The sequence below is a fragment of the Pinus tabuliformis genome, chromosome 2_2, assembly GCF_031772625.1.
Source record: "Pinus tabuliformis cultivar Carrire ecotype Pingquan chromosome 2_2, CPIR1, whole genome shotgun sequence".
NCBI classification, from domain to species: Eukaryota; Viridiplantae; Streptophyta; class Pinopsida; order Pinales; family Pinaceae; genus Pinus; species Pinus tabuliformis.
Window position 1 is genome coordinate 1,111,648,875 of NC_142300.1, and position 17,570 is coordinate 1,111,666,444.

At 36.9% G+C, this 17,570-nt stretch overlaps 1 protein-coding gene across 3 annotated transcripts in view; it reads left to right on the plus strand.

Annotated features, from left to right (window-relative positions):
- Positions 1-17,570, plus strand: part of GCN2 (protein kinase family protein) — a 444,532-nt gene that overhangs the window by 111,329 nt on the left and 315,633 nt on the right. For all 3 annotated transcript variants that reach the window (XM_089405809.1, XM_089405808.1, XM_089405810.1), the window contains one exon: positions 6,234-6,351. In XM_089405809.1, coding sequence (XP_089261935.1) covers positions 6,234-6,351 — 118 coding nt within the window. The remainder of the gene's footprint in view (positions 1-6,233; positions 6,352-17,570) is intronic.

Genomic DNA, 17,570 nt, shown 5'->3' on the forward strand with positions numbered 1-17,570 from the left:
TTAATTTATATATATATGTTATGTAAATTATATAACTTAATCTAATATAAGTTATATATATATATAATGTCAATTTAATTAATTAATTTTTTTATTTAAAAAAAAACTAATGTCATATAATTAAATTAATTAATTTAATTTAATTATTTAAATTTTTTTTATTTAAACTGGCAGATAAATACATGCCCCTACAAACCCGCTCAATGTCGACAATGACAATGGCGGATTTCCAAAAAAAATTGTTGGACTCGGAGCATAAGATAAATAACAACCACGATGAGGTCAGTAAAAGATTAGATGAATTCCATATCAAGCTTGAGAGGCAGGCTGACGATATCAAAAATCAGGCTGACAAAATAAAAAATCTTCAGGATACGACAAATCGAATAGAAATAAAGATGGAAAACCAACATATCCAAACAAAAGTAGAAATCGGAGAGGCCTTAACAATGCTGAAACTTCTGTGTAAAAAGGCGAATTGTACACCCGCACAACTACTAAAAGAAAATGAAGAGAATCAAGAGCACATCTCATCAGATTCAACAAAGTCAACAGACTCTCATGAAAATATGAATCCCCAAAAAAATCAGCGACACCCCACCAAGAAGTGAGTAACGCAACCCTTACAAACAAGCAACTCTAGGATACCTTTACCAATCAACACCCCTTTTTTCGCTCAACCATTAGCAACATACCAGTGAAGGGCAACAGTCGAGATGCCTAAATTCGATGGAAACGAAAAAAACAATGTTGCATGGATAAATAAAGCAGAAGAATACTTTGAGATATATGACATCAATGACGACGACGAAAAGCTCAGGCACGCATCCATGAAAATGGAAGGAGAAGCATATAATTGGTATATGTGGTGGAAAAAAACAACACACATCATTAGCTGGAGAAAATTTAAGGATGCATTCTTTAAAAGATTCCAAGGTGTAAAGGAAGAAGAGTTCTTTTCAAAACTCATCAAATTACGACGAAAAGGAAGTGTGGACGAATACACTCAAGAATGGGAGACCTTAGTAACACGAGTACCTGGGTTATCAGAATCTCGTTTAATTCAATCATACGTCTCGGGACTCAAAACCCATTTACAAGTAGAACTTGAGATGCATGACATTACATCAATAGAAGTAGCAAGACGAAAAGAAAAAACAGCCGAAAAGAAATTCGAACCAATATTTTGGTCAAAAGCAGAAAAAACATATTCAAGACGAAGAATACCCCAGTATGTGGACTCAAATAATACAAGATATGTTCCACCACATCGTCGTGAAGATGAAAAATCTAATGTGGAAATGCAAAGGATAAAAGAGGGTAAATGTAAACGCTGTGGTGAGAAGTGGGACCCCAAACATAGATGTGCTAAAGGAAAAGAACCAAAGAACCTATATAATTGTGAAGCAACCAATGATTCAAACAGTGAAGATTCTGACATAGAAGAAATAGAAGATGCCCCAGAATTCTCACCAGAATTAGATGATGGGAGTATTCCGCAAGTGTCATTATCAGCCATGACAGGGATATCACAAGCTTAGACCTTAAAGTCAAAAGGACACATAAAGAAGAACAACGTAGTGGTTCTCATCGACTTTGGAAGCACACACAATTTTTTAGATGCAACGGTGGCAAAGAGACTCAATATCTTTTCATTTCCCTTACCAAACATGAAAGTGATGGTAGCTAACGGTAAGAAGATTGAAAAGGTGGAGAAATGCCATAAGGTCAATTTGCAGATTCAAGACTTTAATCTAGAGTCTCTGTTCTTCACAGTACCGTTAGGAGGAGTAGATGTAGTCTTAGGTATCCAATGGCTACGAACTTTAGGTACTTATGCCGCCAACCATCAAGTACAATTTATAAAATTCAAATGGGGAGGTCAGAAGTACAAACTACACAGATTCCAAGCACCAGAAAATCAAGTTGTATCATCATCTTAGATGATGAAGCTGAGTTGAAAAGGAGCACCTGCTTATGTAGTACAATGTCACCAATTAGAAATGTTATCTGCAAATATGACTAGTGAAGAGTCACCAAAGATACAAGATCTAATTCAGAAGCGTGAAAAAATATTTCAAGACCGACCTATGAAAAAGCCATACCGATATCCACATCACCAAAAAACGGAAATTGAGAGATTAATTCAAGACCTTTTAAAGTGTGGGACCTTGATCATCTTGGAATATTTGATCAAGTGGAAGGACTTACCCGAAGAAGACGCTTTCTGGGAGAATGAATCATTCTTCAACAACATCCGTCGTTACTTATGCTTTGAGGACAAAGCATTCTTTCGAGAGGAAGGCAATGTTATGTAAAAAATTAGTTAGTATTTAAATTTAGGTTTATTATTTAATTTTAGGTTAAATTAGATGAAAGGGCACGATCTTCCCCAAAGGGTGCCCATGGCAATATATAAGCCGGGAAACCCCATTGTAAACAGCATCATCTGTCAATTCATTTATTAATAAAATATTTATATATATATCTTTTTATATCGATAAATTTTTTCCTTGTTTATTCTTTTAGCTACTCCGTTATGTTGGGGATTATAAGGCACAGTTGTTTGATGTTTGATCCCATGCTGGCAATGATAATTTTCAAATTCATTTGAAGTATATTCTTTTCCATTATCAGTATGAATAGAGCCAATATGAGATTGTGCATCATTTTCAATCCATGCATGAAAGTTCTTGAATGTTTCAAAAGCTTCAGATTTGAAGGAACACGCATTGGGCTACATAAATAAGCATGAAAGAGTTCAAGTTTTCTATGTGCTCTAGAATGAGAATCATGAAATGATTGGTTGTTGTGCTTTCCTAAGGCACAAGGATCACATTGTTTAAGTTTCCTAGGAATTGTAGGCAAATCAATAACACCATTTTTCTTCAACAAACGAAGGTTTTCATAGTTTAGATGTCCAAATCTAACATGCCATAAAAGACTTGATGGAAGTGTACCTTCATCATAGTGAGAACTATATAAAAAGTTCTGTGCACGAGTAGAGGTTCCTTGCAGCTTCAGAAGCCTTTCTTTTTCTATCCCAGTCATGACAAGTGAGTGATCTGATGCTTTTCTGACCTCAACTTTACTATCAAATATGTGAATGAAGTATCCTTGCTGGCGGATGTGGACCAAAGACAACAAGTTTCTCCTCAACTCTGGAAGGTATAGTACATCATGTAGAAGAAAGTCTGGAAGACCAGGCAGTTTGAGCCTGATGGTGCCAAGCCCTGATGGCTTGAGTTTTGACTTGTCTGCAAAGTAGATTGCTCCATCAACATTGTTAGTGAATTCTTCAAAGAAATCTCTTCTGAAAGTCATGTGGCAAGTTGATCCTGAATCAAGCAACTAAGCATCTTTCCATGAAGAAAGTGAAGCATTGAATAAGTCTTCAGTTACTCCAATGTTGCAATGTGCCACAACATAATGAGCGGACTCGGGTTCTTTTCCTTTCCCTTTACCAAGTGTTTTACCTTTTTCTTCATTTCTTTCCTGCTCGATTTTGTCCCAAGGCAACTTACATGTGGAAGCATCATGTCCATTTCTATTGCATCGTATACAATGAAGATCAGACCTTTCTCCTTGGAAATGTCTGCCCCCCTGCCTCTAAAATTCTTCTTTCCATGTCCTCTTCGACCACCTCTTCCTCTAGAAGAATCCTGTCCCTGATTCTTCTCTTTTTGTGCAAGGTATACAACTTCAAGAGACTGAGGAGCTGTCTTCTTCCCAAAATCCTTCTCTCTTTTAGCAAACATCTTCTCAAGAGAGTCAAAGGAAATCTCCATAAGTTTGCCACTTGCTTGCAATGATTCAAGATAATGTGAATAAGTGGGATATAGTTCCTTGACATAAGTAGTGAGAGGAACATCTATTTCAACACCAGTGGCTTTTATGTAAACACCATATTATTTATGATGCTAAGGCAAGAGGGTCATCATTTTTCAATTCAAGACTGAACAAATTGATCATCAATTGAACAACTTCAAGCTCAGAGTGTGAGTCATATAATTCCTTCAACTTCTTTAAAGCTTTAAAAACATTTGAAAATGACGAAATATGATGACTCACCTCTTCATTTACTATCACTGCAATCAAGGCATAGGCCTTGCTGTTATTATTTTCCCAAACGGAAAGCTCCTTGTCTGAAGTGGGCTTTTCAAGAAGATTTCCTCCTTTTCCTTCACAAACTCCTTTCCACAACTCATTGAAAATCATAGTGTGCTTTATCTTCTTGGACCACTCATGATAGTTCTCTTTGCCAGTGAGAACTACTCCCACTATGGAGATAAGTGAATGCATCATAAAATTTGATTTGAGCCCAAAATAATTATAATAGTTGCAACAAAAACTTGATGTTTTTGCAATAAAGTTAATTGGCTATGTCTTCAAAAAATCATCAATTAAAGATGTAGGCTCTCAAATATACCCTCCAACATATACCTTGATATATGTGGTTTTATGCAATATAATATATGGCCATTATAAAAAAACTCAACAAATTCATATGCCATTATTTATATGTCATGGCCCATTTTTTTAATCCATTATATACTACTCATAAATAACATGTAATTCAACGCACTTTGATATATATATATATATGTATATCATATATTAGGTTTCTCCTTAACATATTATATGCCCATATATATGCCTCTTATATAAAAGGTTTCAAATGATTTGGAATGCAAGTTTCACTCAACTGATTTAATGTCTTAGCACTTATGTAACGATTATCAAAGAACAAGGGTTACGACCATCAGTTTTTTTTTTTCAACGCACAACGACACATACCAGTGAAACGCATACCATACTCAATTCAACACAGGAACACGACCATGACAATGTTAGAACATGACCATCGCACATGGTCTTCCACTATAGTCTTAACACACAGACAACACCAAAGTTTTAACATACAACTCACACCACAGTCTTAACACTCAAATCGATTTAACCAAAGTTTCAGCCAACATTGTAGAACTCAATGCAACAATTAAGTCACGGTATTTAACAGTCAATTCAGACAAGACAAAGCCGAAGGGAGAGCAATAAGTATTTGTCACGATACTTAGAGAATGGTAGCACACAAAGAAATTGATAGAAATCACAAATTCTAGAGCTGCCAAAAAATGGTAGAAGGGAGTCACAGGAGTAGAGGGAAGCTAAAATGGGGCTGACTCTGATACCATGTCGGGGCAAGAGAGTAACTCCATGAATCAATTGTGTTTTTGCATTAAGAGAAAGCATGGATATATACAAGGAGAGGGAGACTATTGGGTTTCATCTCCCAAAGATTAGGTGTCAACATTGTGAATAACCTTAGAACCTATCGACGATATTAGTCCTATAGTCGACTCTCTTATGACCTATAATCTATACATGCATCAGGGTCAGATGGTTTAATTGGTACTTGTCAATGTCGAAGCCCTTCTCATGGAGCACAAATATTTGCGGTTCATTCCATCTATCTTGTAATCAAATTGCTTGCAATTTTGTCAGATTTTGGAATCTCATGTGATCACCCTCCTCAGTTGACAACTTGACACTTGGACTTAGTGGCAACCTGCAGGTTATTCTGTTGATGCCATGATTAGCATTGAAATCTGTACCGAACTTGTATAAAAGTTTGGTGAACCTTAACTAGGGCTTTCAGATTCGCTTGAATTCAAACCTCGAGCTTCAAATTCAATAAACCTTGTCACTTAGTTTTGTTCATTACACATAATAATAATAATAATAATAATAATGCCAGTGATAGTATGAACCCAATGTCAATATTATATAATATATAGTAACACCTCTAATGAGATATGTTGGGAAAGTGTTTAGATTGGTCTTTGGATTGAATTGGGATATTGCAATCTCTTCACGTTTAATGTTTTTTAGTATCGCATTGAATGATTTCAGTGGTATAGGGTCATTTAAGTGTTTAGATTGGTCATTGGATTGAATTGGGATATTGCAATCTCTTCATGTTTAATGTTTCTTAGTATCATATTGAATGATTCAGTGGTACAAGGTCGACTTAAGTCGGTTTTTTTTCTCCTATACTTCAATCTTCCTAGTTATTCTTTTCAATTCTTGATACTGTGTAATTTTTTCTTGTCATGAGAACAAGGTGGCTTAATATCCAACAAACACACTATCAACTAATACTTTATAATTGTTCGAATGTTAAGGGATGAATTTTTATGTTTTCATTTTAGATTAATTTTTGACTTTTGCAGGTACGGGTGGCTTTGGTCATGTTGTATTATGTAAAAATAAATTGGACGGTCGTCACTATGCAATGAAAAAGATTCGTCTTAAAGATAAAAGTCTATCAGTTAACAACAAAATTTTGAGGTAAAAAGTTGATTTGAATGGTGTCATTATTATGGTATAATTAACATAGATAGCATATGAAATTGTGAAAATGGTGCTTGATACTCTATATTCTGAAGGAACTACTCGGGTTTATTTTTGCAATGGTCATTCAAGGGAATGTTGAGTATTAGCTGGAATTTAACGATATTTTTGCACTTAGAATTCTTTTACTTTATACTCTGGATTTATTTCACTGTTGTCTTTTACATGCCTATAGATCCATGGATAATAGTAGTTGTAGTTTTCTGTTGAAAATGTGATATTCTTAAACACATTACAGGGAAGTCTTCTAAGAGATTAATTAGTCTTCTTTTTGAAGAGTTGTGAGATTTTGTCTTGACTCCTAATCTCTAATAGACAATTATTTTGAGATATAAATAGATAGTGATCTGTTTCCAAAGGGAAGAAACAAGGGGTTAAGTTAATGAAAAGTTGACCAAGTTAATTTGAATATGCCTTCTACACCCATGGTAAAAACATAGAACTTAGATAAGATAGATAAATTAAGTTTATTAATGAACAACAAATGAGCTGAAGTAGGTCAAAAAGACTGATTAGTGCACAAGGGGTGATACATAGTGGGAGTGTGAAGTCCATTCCTATAAAATAAAAGTTCAAAGCTGAACTTTAAGAACTAAGTTCAAATATCTCGATGCCAACAAGAAATTCAATGCTTTGGAATAGAGGATGAGGAAATAAGCCTGAAGGCTCCAAGTATTTATTGTAGGATGAAAGAGAGGGGGCTGTCTCTGAAGTTAAATGTGCAACTCTCCTACCATCAAAGACTGAATGAAAAAATTAATGTATAGATAGATGACTGGTTGGAAGAGTTGGAATTGGTTCGGGGGTGTTTTGCTGTTTAGAAGTTGTGATCTGTTGTTGGGAGTTGGTGGAGGGGGGCTACCTGCTACTTGGGTGTAAACTGTCTAGAGACCTCAATCAACAACTCTGCATGGTCTCATTGTTGGGGGATGCGTTGCCATCTGGGATTTGACAAATATGGAGGTTGAATTGGTGCTACTCTTAGCTTGCTTCTTGGTGTTGGGAAGGCAATGATCTGAATTTCAAAATTGCGTGCTCATGATACTTGTAGCAAAGGATTGAAGAGAAGTGCACTTCACCTACGTTAGACAAAATCTAAAATATGCTAGAATGTAATAGGGTTTACTCATTCTCGTTATTATGTCACCATACTATATACACCTTCACTAGGAAACATTTGATGATTTCAATTCACTCTTTGGCCTACTTCCTCCTGCAAATTTTGCACCGTTCTTGTCCTACCGCTCTCCACATTACCCACCACTTATGGCTCTTTCCCTTGCCTTGACTATCCACAATTTCCATTAACATTTGGCCTCCTTTGCATTCCATAAACATTGAGCCTCTCCTAGGTGCCATTCTTCTTTTTTGCATCAACCAATCTTTTGTTCTCCTTGCAATCTCAATGTTCCTTCTTTCTCTTGAAAATGTTGTTAGCAATATACTTTTCCTTATCTTGAGGACCAATCTAACTGTCCTTGAATTTTGTCTTGGGACCATATCAATCTCCTTCTTGCTGCTTGGTTTTAATAATTTTTCCTTCATTCCTTGGGCTTCCATTGAACTGAAACACTTCATCTCCATTCCGGCAATGATACAAATGCAACCTTTCTTGGTATGAACTTACTACCATATAATTATCCTTTTGACTTGTGCTTCACGTGTCATCTTCCTACACTTGCACAACTATTTCTCTTTCTATGCGCACACTATTCACATATTTTATTTCATTTGCATACCAATAGTCTCTTTGTACCTCCAAAGTTGTGTCTCCTTTTGTGTGAACTCATCAACTTTCTTCTCCACTACTTCAATTTAGTAGTTGATTAGATACGCCTCCACCAAACCCCTAGTTTGGAGAAAAATTGTGCCTCCACTCATGTATTACCTTTTTTTTCTTGGTTGCTAGCTTGTTTGTGACCTATGGGACTATCTTGTGACTAAGAATCTACAACCTAGGGCCATCTAATCCATCAAAATCATCCGGAGATCACACTCAGCCTAGGCCACATCAACCCTTAACATGGTTGGATTTGTGCCCATAGGGTTTCGAACTTGGGACCTTAACACAAGGAGTGCCTTAATAGTGCACCTTGTCATTATCTGGTCTACACTCCTTGGGTAGACACTCATGTGTTACTATATTTTTGTTCCATTATGTTAAATTTTAGATCATGGTATGTAGATTCCACACTTAGAAACTAAACCCTTAAGCCTAGGTAGATTAAAACTTTAAGCATCAATTAAAACAATATATTTGAACCAATTTAGTCTATCAACAAACAATGCTGAAAATAAGGACACTGGAAATATAATAGATATATTCCATGCCTTGCATCTTGAATTCATTCTCTCCCGAAACTTTCTCCATCTCTTGCTTCTATTTCCTTGCCATCTTATTCATCCTGTCTAGTTAAATATTTTCTTTCCCATCATCTTCAACCTCATTCGAATCATATCCTACAAAATCATAAAATTCCTACACATTGGATATAGGTGATATAGCCAACTCTTCTAGAGATCCACCTCATATGCATTTTTCCAAAATCTTCTACATGGTTCAATTTTTTCATTTTCAACTTACCATATATTCCATTCAGATAATGGTCCTTAATTTTCATCATCAAATCACCTTCTTGGAATGTCTTGAATCTTCTTCCAATGTTTGTCTGTCTCTTATGTCTCCTTCCTACTGAGAAATCCATTATGGCAGCATTTATAATTGATATCTCTGATTTGACATTTACTTGTAGTTGTGATATTGTATTTGTCTGATGTTGATTATATTAGTGTTCTTATCATCAAATAAATGCCAAAAACACAATGAACACCAAATATAGGCACTTAGCCAGGGAAAAACTGTTGGAAAATCAAAAGAAATGGCAGTTAAAATGATTTTCCTCTTAATGACATTAAATTGTGATATTTTCATTATTAGTATTTGATTTCTTAATTATCTTTTCTTATCATCAAGATTAATGCCAAGCAACAAAAGAGAGAACACAAGATATAGGCATGTTGCCAGGGCAAAACCCCCCTCGAGGGGAAAACCTAGTCACAAAGTCTTCCTTCAGTAGATTCAAAAGATGAGACGACCAAGACCCTTACAATCTAAACCAAGACATCCTCCATCCATCAAGTCAATCTTGTTATGCATCAGTTCCATGGCTTCCTGTAGCTGTCAGTCTTCTTCACACTTGTCCTTGAAGAGATCACTTCTGAAACCAATCCGAGCTTCTTCATCTTGTGATTGCATCATTATAATAACACTGAGATATTGTGGACATATCACTGTAGTACCACCGAACTGAAGTCACTACAATGCATCACCGAATGGAGGTCACTGTAATTCTGAATTCATCTGAACTGTCTATACTGAGATATCCGAACTTCTCTGTGCAAAGGTACCGAACATATATCTCTGAAACCCTATACGAACTTCTGTGTCATCTCCGAGCTTCATCACCGAAACTTTCTCTGAAATAATGTGAGTTCTGTGATTGGTGTTATGCAAAGATCCCAAGTGGGTATATATAGTGGTTGCCCCATGTAAATAGGCTGACATAACATTGTGAACAGTTGCATCTTAATTATTGAGCCAACATGCATATTCTTTCATTTGTGTAGGCCGACATGTGATCTCCTTATGAAATTCGACTTGATGGAGATTCTTTCAACAACAAGGAGACTTCGATGGATGGAGGAGTCTTTACAAATTTATTTTGACAATAACCTAAAGCCTACAATGGAGGCTTGACCTATACATTTGACCCAAGCATGAAACCCATACTTTAATAAGTCAAATCAAATTAATAATAAAAATTCTTTTCACTTTCTTTTGACAAATATATTACATTTGACTCAAGTACAATAATGAAGACCGAACCTAGTCACATTTTCCAACAAAAACCCCCAAGGAGGGGAAAATCTAGTTAAACTCTTGCTTAGTAGTATCAAAATCAAATTGAGACCATCCTAGACCCTTGACCTTAACCTCTCTTTGTCCATCAAGTCAACCTTTGAAGTATTCTTCTTCTAAAACAAATCTTCAAGGTTTCGATCCTTCTTGACATCTCTTGTAATTCCAGAAACTTCGGCTTAATGTAATCATAGAGACTTCGGTTCCTGCAATTATAGACTTCAACTCCCTGCAATTATAGATACTTCAGACCTGTAATAGAGTTCAACTCCTGTACTCAATACTTCTGTCTGCAATGATGTCTCGGTCCTGTGGTTACTTAAAACTTCGCTATCCTTTTCCTTCACTTCACTGCTATGCAATGTATCCGAATTTTTCTGCTCCAGATTGGTTCAAGTTCACCTAGGTATATATAATTGTTTCTGCCTGTAATTGAGCTGACATGAATAATAGGAGAAGCCGACTTGTCAATTGGTTAAGGTCGACTTGTCATCTTGTTGGAGGCCGACTAGTAGATTGTTAAAGAGGCCAACTTGATGGAGGAGGGATACGACAATAAAATAATTTTCTTTCTTGACCTTAGGGAGTCCCACATTCATGCTTGGAATATGGCATGGGGGTGATCGGCTGAAGAGAGACTTGGCTCAGCCAATGTGTGGTCGGGTGGACTGTGGTAGTGTCGTCTCTGATTGGTTCATTGCATTCATGAATAATAAATTCATTCCCTTGATTTTCATGTGTAAATGTACTGATTTATATGTGGATTTTTATGATTGATATGTGTATGGTATTTATGTTCCTATTATGTTGGTTATATGTACATTTTATGACAGAGGTTATGTTTGGCTCTCAGCATGTGTTTTACTTGTGTATGAATGGATAATGTGTCCATGACCTAATAGACGAATATGTAGCAAATGACATGAGGAAACAATGGTTCATAGTGATTCTCGTATAAGTATGAGATCCCTACACTTAATTCTATTGTTTACACTTGAAGGTTACATATTGATGACATGTTTGACGAAATGCATGTCATGGCTAGTAGGGGTCTAGTTATGGTCTTGTTCATCTTATTGCTTTTGCATCATTGTTTTCATGTACTTTTAATGATTTCAAGCTATCATTCCATTATGGGGAGTGGCCTGGGCTTTGGGCCTGAAAAAGTGGCTTAAATCCGAGGGTCTCTGGCACAATACTGGCAACTTGAGTCTCTAGTCGCTGGAAAGCAAGCCTATGAGAACGACTTTAGGTTTTTGGTCACTCTCTTACAAGAATGACTTTGAATTTGACTCAACAAAAATCCTAGAGCACTCAATGGGTGCTTTGACCTATTGGCCATTGACCCAAGCATGAAAGGCATGCTTTAATACGCTAATAAAATTTACTTTTATAAATAATCTTTCTTTTCTTTCAAATACAATTATGAAGATCGACACTAGTTACATTCTTCAACACTCTCTCTTAACTAGGGAGGTTTTCATAATTACATACACATAGAGGTACATGGAAAATCTCAAAGTGATATGAACTACGAAGAGTTCTAGAACATGCAGTGCTACAGATTAGATACTTGACTAAGGTACCCTAATTGGGTGGGACTAAGATGGACTCAAGCTTTAGCCACTCTAGGTACCATCAAGCTTTTAAGCTCTACTACCAACCCAGGGATCTAGGTGCGTATCCAAGGTCGGAGCTCCATGATCAATGCCACGTTCCCTACTTCGGGATCTAGACATCAACACATAGGCCGACCATATGTCCTCCCAAGCATCTTACCATAAGATGCTTTATCTCTCCTAATAAACTAAATCAGATATATCCACCAATCCAAGCATGCTTCAAACGTTCAACCTTTTATGGAGAGATCCTGCACAATCACAACCCCAATCAATAATAAACCTTTAAAGACATATTCAAGTAAACACAAATCTTTGGGGTCCTCAATCATTCAGATGCTGCTTATATCATCATCAAGTTATCCAAATACATCTTGTTGGAAGCTTTCTTCTTTCACTTCTTCAGCAACACCAAATACAACCTTAGTACTTCTCAAGTCTTTTGTTTGCAACTTCATGAATCATGAACATTCATCTGTAGCACTTTCATTCATTTGGTTTCATTCTTACTTCAAGGTATTTACTGTCATAATATGCCCTCCCTCTCAACTAGGGAGATATACCCTTTCTTCTATCCAGGCTCCCTCTCAACTTAGGGAAATCAACAACTTCATAATATTGGAGAAACTTCATTCTTTCAAGGCTTTATTTCTTTCTTATGGCATCATCGGGAGATATACCCTTTCTTCTATCCAGGCTCCCTCTCAACTTAGGGAAATCAACTTCTTCATAATATTGGAGAAAGAAAATCAACAATTTCATAATATCGGAGAAACTTCATTCTTTCAAGGCTTTATTTCTTTCTTATGGCATCATCTTGATCATCATCATTCTTATAGCTTCCTTCATCATGCTTACCAATATTATCAAGTCATCTTTACTTACGAACATCTTCAACATCTTGAAGATTATGTACCTGCAAAACTTTAATAGCAAGTACAACCAAAAACAAATATATATGAAGTTAACTATGTCATTACAATGGAAACATCAACTCATTCATGCTTTTAGATATCAAATACCTAAACCTAGTTAGGTTCATAATCAGCAAGGGTCATATCTTTTATCTTTTAGACTTCAACTTCTTGCTAGGGTTTTGTCATAAACCCTAGACTCCATCTTCGAGACAGAAAGCCTTAGATATCAACAATTCAATCAAATAACAATTTTACTATTCATCTAAGGTTTCAACAGTATGCTTTTACATGTTAGACTTCTACTAGGTTTTGTTGCAAACCCTAGATTTTATCATCAAAGCTAAATCATATTGAAAATAATATCATCATATACTAGAATATTAATTTCTACTAGTGTTTTGTTACAAACCCTAGATTTTACAAACTATGAGCATCAATAATTAAGTTAGCATACTTGCATATACATATCTAGGATGCATTTCATATTGATATCTACTAGGTAAACCCAAGACACAAACATTAATACATCAAAATTAGATATACAACAATTTTATTCAGACTGGGATTTTAATCATATAGATGAATATACACCTAGGGTTTCATTCTTAGGATTTTACTATAACTATTGCAAGGGATTTGTTCATAAACCCAAATTTACCAAACCCTAAGGTTTCAACAACAAACCCTAACTTATCAAGATCTAAGGTTTTAGTTTATAACTTGGACAATAACAACAAACCCTAAAAGACTAGGGTTTTTGTCATAACAATACCACAACACTAAACTTCAAAAGAATAGGATTAACATTCCCTTAGCATTGAAAGGCTAGGGTTTCACAGTGAACCCTAAAGGTTAGGGTTTCTCCAAAGTGAGTAAATAACAAGAGATAATAAGGGTAGATTCAATCTGAAGATTAATCACCCAAACAAGAATCCTCCCGATTCAAAAACCTAGACATGAAAGAGTTAGTAATGTAGAACAGACCTTTTAAAATGACCATACCTTGTAATATGAAGAAGATTTACTATAAGTTTTTATACATATCTTGAATTACTCCTTATTAAAACTTGGTAAGTATAATGAAGGGTCCCCTTTGAAGTATTTTTATCTCCTTGTTTGTCAACTTGTGCTATAAGGATTTGATTCATCAAGTTACCATATACCTGCAATATTTTGACAAGTACTTCCAAGAAGACACGAGGGTTTTTCAGATCTAAATTCAAGAAAATATTACTTTGAATGAATTCCAAGGGATTTGAATAAATATCGTACAATTCTATTTTTCACAAGTTGTCCTATAGACTTTAGATTTCATGATTGAGAGGGAACAAGCGAATAAGATGAGGGCTTCTTTCTATGTAATCTCTAAAATATCTAGCCAACCGTAGAATCACACAGATATCCAAACTTTAAGTTATACATACTTCAAAATTATGTACCTTTGATTTGATGTTCCATGGAAGTTGATGATTTCTATAGCAAACTTCTCTTCCTCCATGAGCAGAACTTGACCCTCCTCTAGGGCATTCCTTGCACATAAATGAGTCCTTCCACTTGTGTACAATGAGCCTCTCCTTTAGCTCTTATTTATATTTTTCTCTTGGGGTTTCTTAGGCAAAATGCTAGATCCTTTAGGGTTTTTGTTACTTACCCTTTAGAATAAAGAATTCATTGTTTAGGTCCCAAACCCACAACTTTGGGTCCAAAACCCCAACTTTGGGTAAATTGCCCAACCAACTCACTTTCGGTGGGTTTCCTTCTCTCGGAAATACCTTATGAGCTACCCAAAATTCCAACACATTTCAAATTATAAATCAACCAATTTAGTGACTCACTTTGGACAGCTTCCATACACAATTCGAAATGGCTTTTAGCAGTTTTGTGGTGCATTGTGGTTCAACCCATAATTCTGTAATTCTGGTTAACTATGGTTATATTCTAATACAAGGTTAATGGATTGGGAGTTTATGGACGATGTGGGTTATACATATCGTATTGCAAATTTGTAAAGAATAATGTTGAAAATGTAGCGAGTAAAGGTTAACTATGGTTGTATTCTAATACTGTTGAAAAGTGTGCAACAAGAAATGCTTGTTGAGATTGCAACAAGATGATGGAGCTTAGTGAAAAGAGTCGCCTTCACTAAGTGGGCCCGCAGGCTATTTTTGGCGCAAGTCTATTTTTAGACTATGTCTATTTTTAGACATATGGATCATGTCTATGGATTGCAGGTTGCTGTTTATGGATGATTGATCAAGTTGGGAAAAAAATAGATGGACTTCTATTTTTGATGAAAGTGTGAGTGATCACAGTGTGAGTGATCAAAGTCAAAAATAGAAAAGTCAAATATTATTATCTCACAATAATATTTGGACTATAAACTTAATCTTATTCTCTTGGAGCACTTCAGGATGAGCTACGGATGTGGTACATGCAGATCCCAGAGGGAAATACGTGGTTACCTATGGGATGACTAATATTTGCATGCATGACTTCAGTTAGAACTCAATCAGTTGAGTTTGGTGGAGTTGATGGAGTTGTGTTCAGTTTAGCTTTGTTAAACTGGTTGTATTTAGTCTAACTGGCAAATAGACTAGAGATGAGTTGGGTGAATTAGTTATTAATTAATTCACAAGTTATTAACTCATAATACAACTAATGAATACATCAGTTAACTCAGTTGCATGTCAGTGCATGTTCAGTTCAACAGGGACAGGTGTTAGAGAATCAGATTGCTATCAGTTGTGACTATAGTTGTGCACCAAATCTTGCACAATAAAGGGATTGAGTATGCCAAAGAGTTTTCTCACGTATTTGCCCACATTATAGCTTGTGCTCACGTCCAACAAAGAGTGAGTGACTATTTCGCAGGTGAAAAACGAGTTTGGTGAGCCATTCTCATCAGTTCTTGAGCAGGTATTGAGCAGTGGAGGCAGGCAAGCAGCGGGGGAGATTTGGAGATCAGATCTGAGTTGTATTGTGTGTAACAGGTGGAGCTAGTACTGGATTGCTTGTGATAAGCATTGTACTTTGTAATGTTACATGATTCAATCAATATAATATACAGATAGTGTGGGGTTTTTAGCGAGATGCTTTTCCCGGGATACATACTGTGTTTATGAGTTTGATTGATGCTTCTATGTGTGCCTGTGAATGTTTCTGCTTCTGTAAATTGATGATCAACGTAGAGGAGATTATGTATTATACATGTTCCGCTTATAATTGTATGATCATGATAATCTCTGTGAATATGTGTTAAATTATTCAAAATTTCTACATGGTATCAGAGCTGCTTGATTTGTAGAAGAGATTTTTACAGGATATCAAGTGAGGATTGATCATCAGATCTACTATTCAGGAAGTGTTTACATTCTATTTCTTTAGGCAGAGTCTGTAATCGGGCCAGGTAGCCTCTGGATTCATCCTTCCTTTGGAAGGTGAGATATCCGGTGAATGCCCATATAGTCGATCTCTGTACAAGAAATACTTTGTTCTCACGAATTCTAGATCGGAAGCGGTTGAGTTTTGAGCTGGTGGAATTCGAATTTAATTCCAAAGCAAGAGATAAACTCAGAAACATTCAGTGTGAGAATGGAGACAGTATGCCCCAGTATCTCACGAAGTTCACCCAATGCCGGGATGAGCTGGGAAGTGTGGGGGTGACTGTCGGATGAGGATGGTGAGTCTAGCACTCCTTGACCTTCCTAAGAGTTGGCATAGCTACCAGGACTCGGTGAATGGAAGGGAGAAACTGCCAGGATGGGAGAGACTTTGGTCGGATCTTGTGCAGGAGGAGATTAGACGGTGCACCGGAGACAGTTCTTCATCCATGCAAGATGAGGAGAACTGTGCCTTAGCGAGTAAGGTGAAGAAGGGGAAGGGGAAGGTTTCTCTTTTCGAATCTTGTTCTTCCAGTGATGGGAAGAAAGTTGACAAGTCGAAGGTGCGATGCTTTCGTTGTCATGAGATTGGTTCAAGGGTCAGGAACCTGTATGCTCTTGAGGTTCAAGATGCATGCAAAGCCTTGAGCAACGAGGCAACTGATGGAGACTTGGTGGTTGAGAGGGAGCATATATTACCTCTCAACATGCAGAGCCAGAAGAAGTCTCAGACGATTGTGGAGGAGCCACGATTGGTGCAGCAGCTTCAGGAGGTTGTGGAGGAGCCACAACAAGGGAAGCTGAGAGGAGATAGAGTAGAGACATCTACTCATCCAGAGACCTCCAGTAGGGGGAAACTTCGAGCCAGGTGGGCTGAGGGATTAAATGTAGCCATACCTCCAGGTAGGAGGTGGGGTGATGTGGATTGATCCTCCCAAGGAGGAGGGGCAGGATCCTTGAGGTACCCAACCTCTTGGATGAGACCTTGCTACGGGAGCCCCGATGTGTAGTAGCAGGAACTGACTGATTGGGTAGAGACAGATGCGGATGGAGCGGCAGAGAGAGCGACAATGCAGGGAATCCTAGGACAGCGCATAGCTAGCAGACTGTAGCAATGCGAGAGGCACAAGTATTTTGCACAGTGCTAGGTGGCACAGAGAGGTGTGCAATGGTGTGAGATGCATGGAGATGTTGCAGTAGCGCAGATGTCAGAGAGGGAGCACTTGTCAGCAGCAGGTAGAGCTTCAGCATCAGAGGGTGTTTCTATCCCAACAGGGAGGTCAGTTGGGAGGTGCAGTGCGGATGCAATGCTGGGAGATAG